General features: G+C 48.2%; 2 protein-coding genes across 2 annotated transcripts; both read right to left on the bottom strand.

Annotated features, from left to right (window-relative positions):
* On the bottom strand, positions 1-464 carry Pmar_PMAR024012 (Dynein light chain Tctex-type, putative; the record flags this gene model as incomplete). The annotated part of the gene is made up of 4 exons (XM_002782811.1): positions 1-139; positions 192-259; positions 301-398; positions 444-464. Coding segments are annotated over 4 exons (326 nt in total), but the record flags the coding sequence as incomplete, so codon positions are not given.
* A 221-nt stretch (positions 465-685) lies between these two features.
* On the bottom strand, positions 686-1,120 carry Pmar_PMAR024013 (hypothetical protein; the record flags this gene model as incomplete). The annotated part of the gene is made up of 4 exons (XM_002782812.1): positions 686-751; positions 801-906; positions 954-1,041; positions 1,088-1,120. Coding segments are annotated over 2 exons (111 nt in total), but the record flags the coding sequence as incomplete, so codon positions are not given.

The following is a 1,120-nucleotide window of genomic DNA, read 5'->3' on the forward strand; positions in this document are numbered from 1 at the left end:
CCTGAAAGCATCTCCCCCTCACAATCGAGTGTCTCCTTCTCCACCTGCACACAAGTAAGACCATCAGTTTTGAGATCCCACCAACACGTGGCTGCAGTGCTCAGCGGCGCCCCGTTCTTCTGCATGATCACACACGTAACTTGACACCATACACACGTTAGTGCATCTGCATCAATACCCTGTTGCCATACCAATGTATTTGAACGGTTTATCGAGCTTTGCTAATTCCTTCAAACACGAATCCAACAGCTGATTGCACCTACCCAAATCAGTGCAAGAAGCCCCACATAGCGACTCTACCAAGTGTTAACTTTGTCCTTAGAATAGATGGCATTCTGAAGAGTATGGTCCATAGCATGCTTCACGATTTCTTGAACGTTTTCCGACATATACTCTTCCTATCAACAACTCCGAATCTTAAAGCCCAAGGCTGTCGAGCTTACCTCTCCTTCTTCGTCAGCCATCGTAGTCTCGCTTAGAGAGAGTCTTAAAAATGCACTGAGAAATGTGCCAAAACTCCCACTGTGAATTCACCACACAACCACATAGGTCAAATCTCGAGACTTTCTATTCAGTTGCCAAACACCTTATTCGTAATAGGCGCCAGAGTGCGCCTTTGCTCAGCAATACACACTTCGCGATTCAGCCTTGTAGACAGAAACAGGGTCAATCACATCACACACTCTCAGAGCTTAGCAGTAAGCTCAGGAACGATCTTATAAAGGTCACCAACCAACCCGTAGTCCGCGACCTGACATCGACACCATTCGACCATAGCTGATGCCTAAAACAAAACCTACGTGGAAGATCGGAGCCTCAGCATCCTTATTGATGGCAACAATGCATTTGGAGTCCTTAATACCCGCAGTATGCTGGATGGCACCAGAAATGCCAATTGCGATATATCTGACCGGAATGTAAATCAGAGCCTTCCATCATTCAAGTCAACCTACAGCTGCGGCGCTACCACCTTCCCTGTCTGCCCGATCTGCAAGTCGTTGCTACAGTACCCGGCATCCACAGCAGCTCGTGTGGCCCCCACTGAAACAGTACCAACTCCTCTACCAATCACGACCGAGTGACGTACATGCAGCGCCGAGTTTTTCAGCGAGAGGGTCCA

Source organism: Perkinsus marinus (assembly GCF_000006405.1).
Source record: "Perkinsus marinus ATCC 50983 genomic scaffold scf_1104296938166, whole genome shotgun sequence".
NCBI lineage: Eukaryota > Perkinsozoa > Perkinsida > Perkinsidae > Perkinsus > Perkinsus marinus.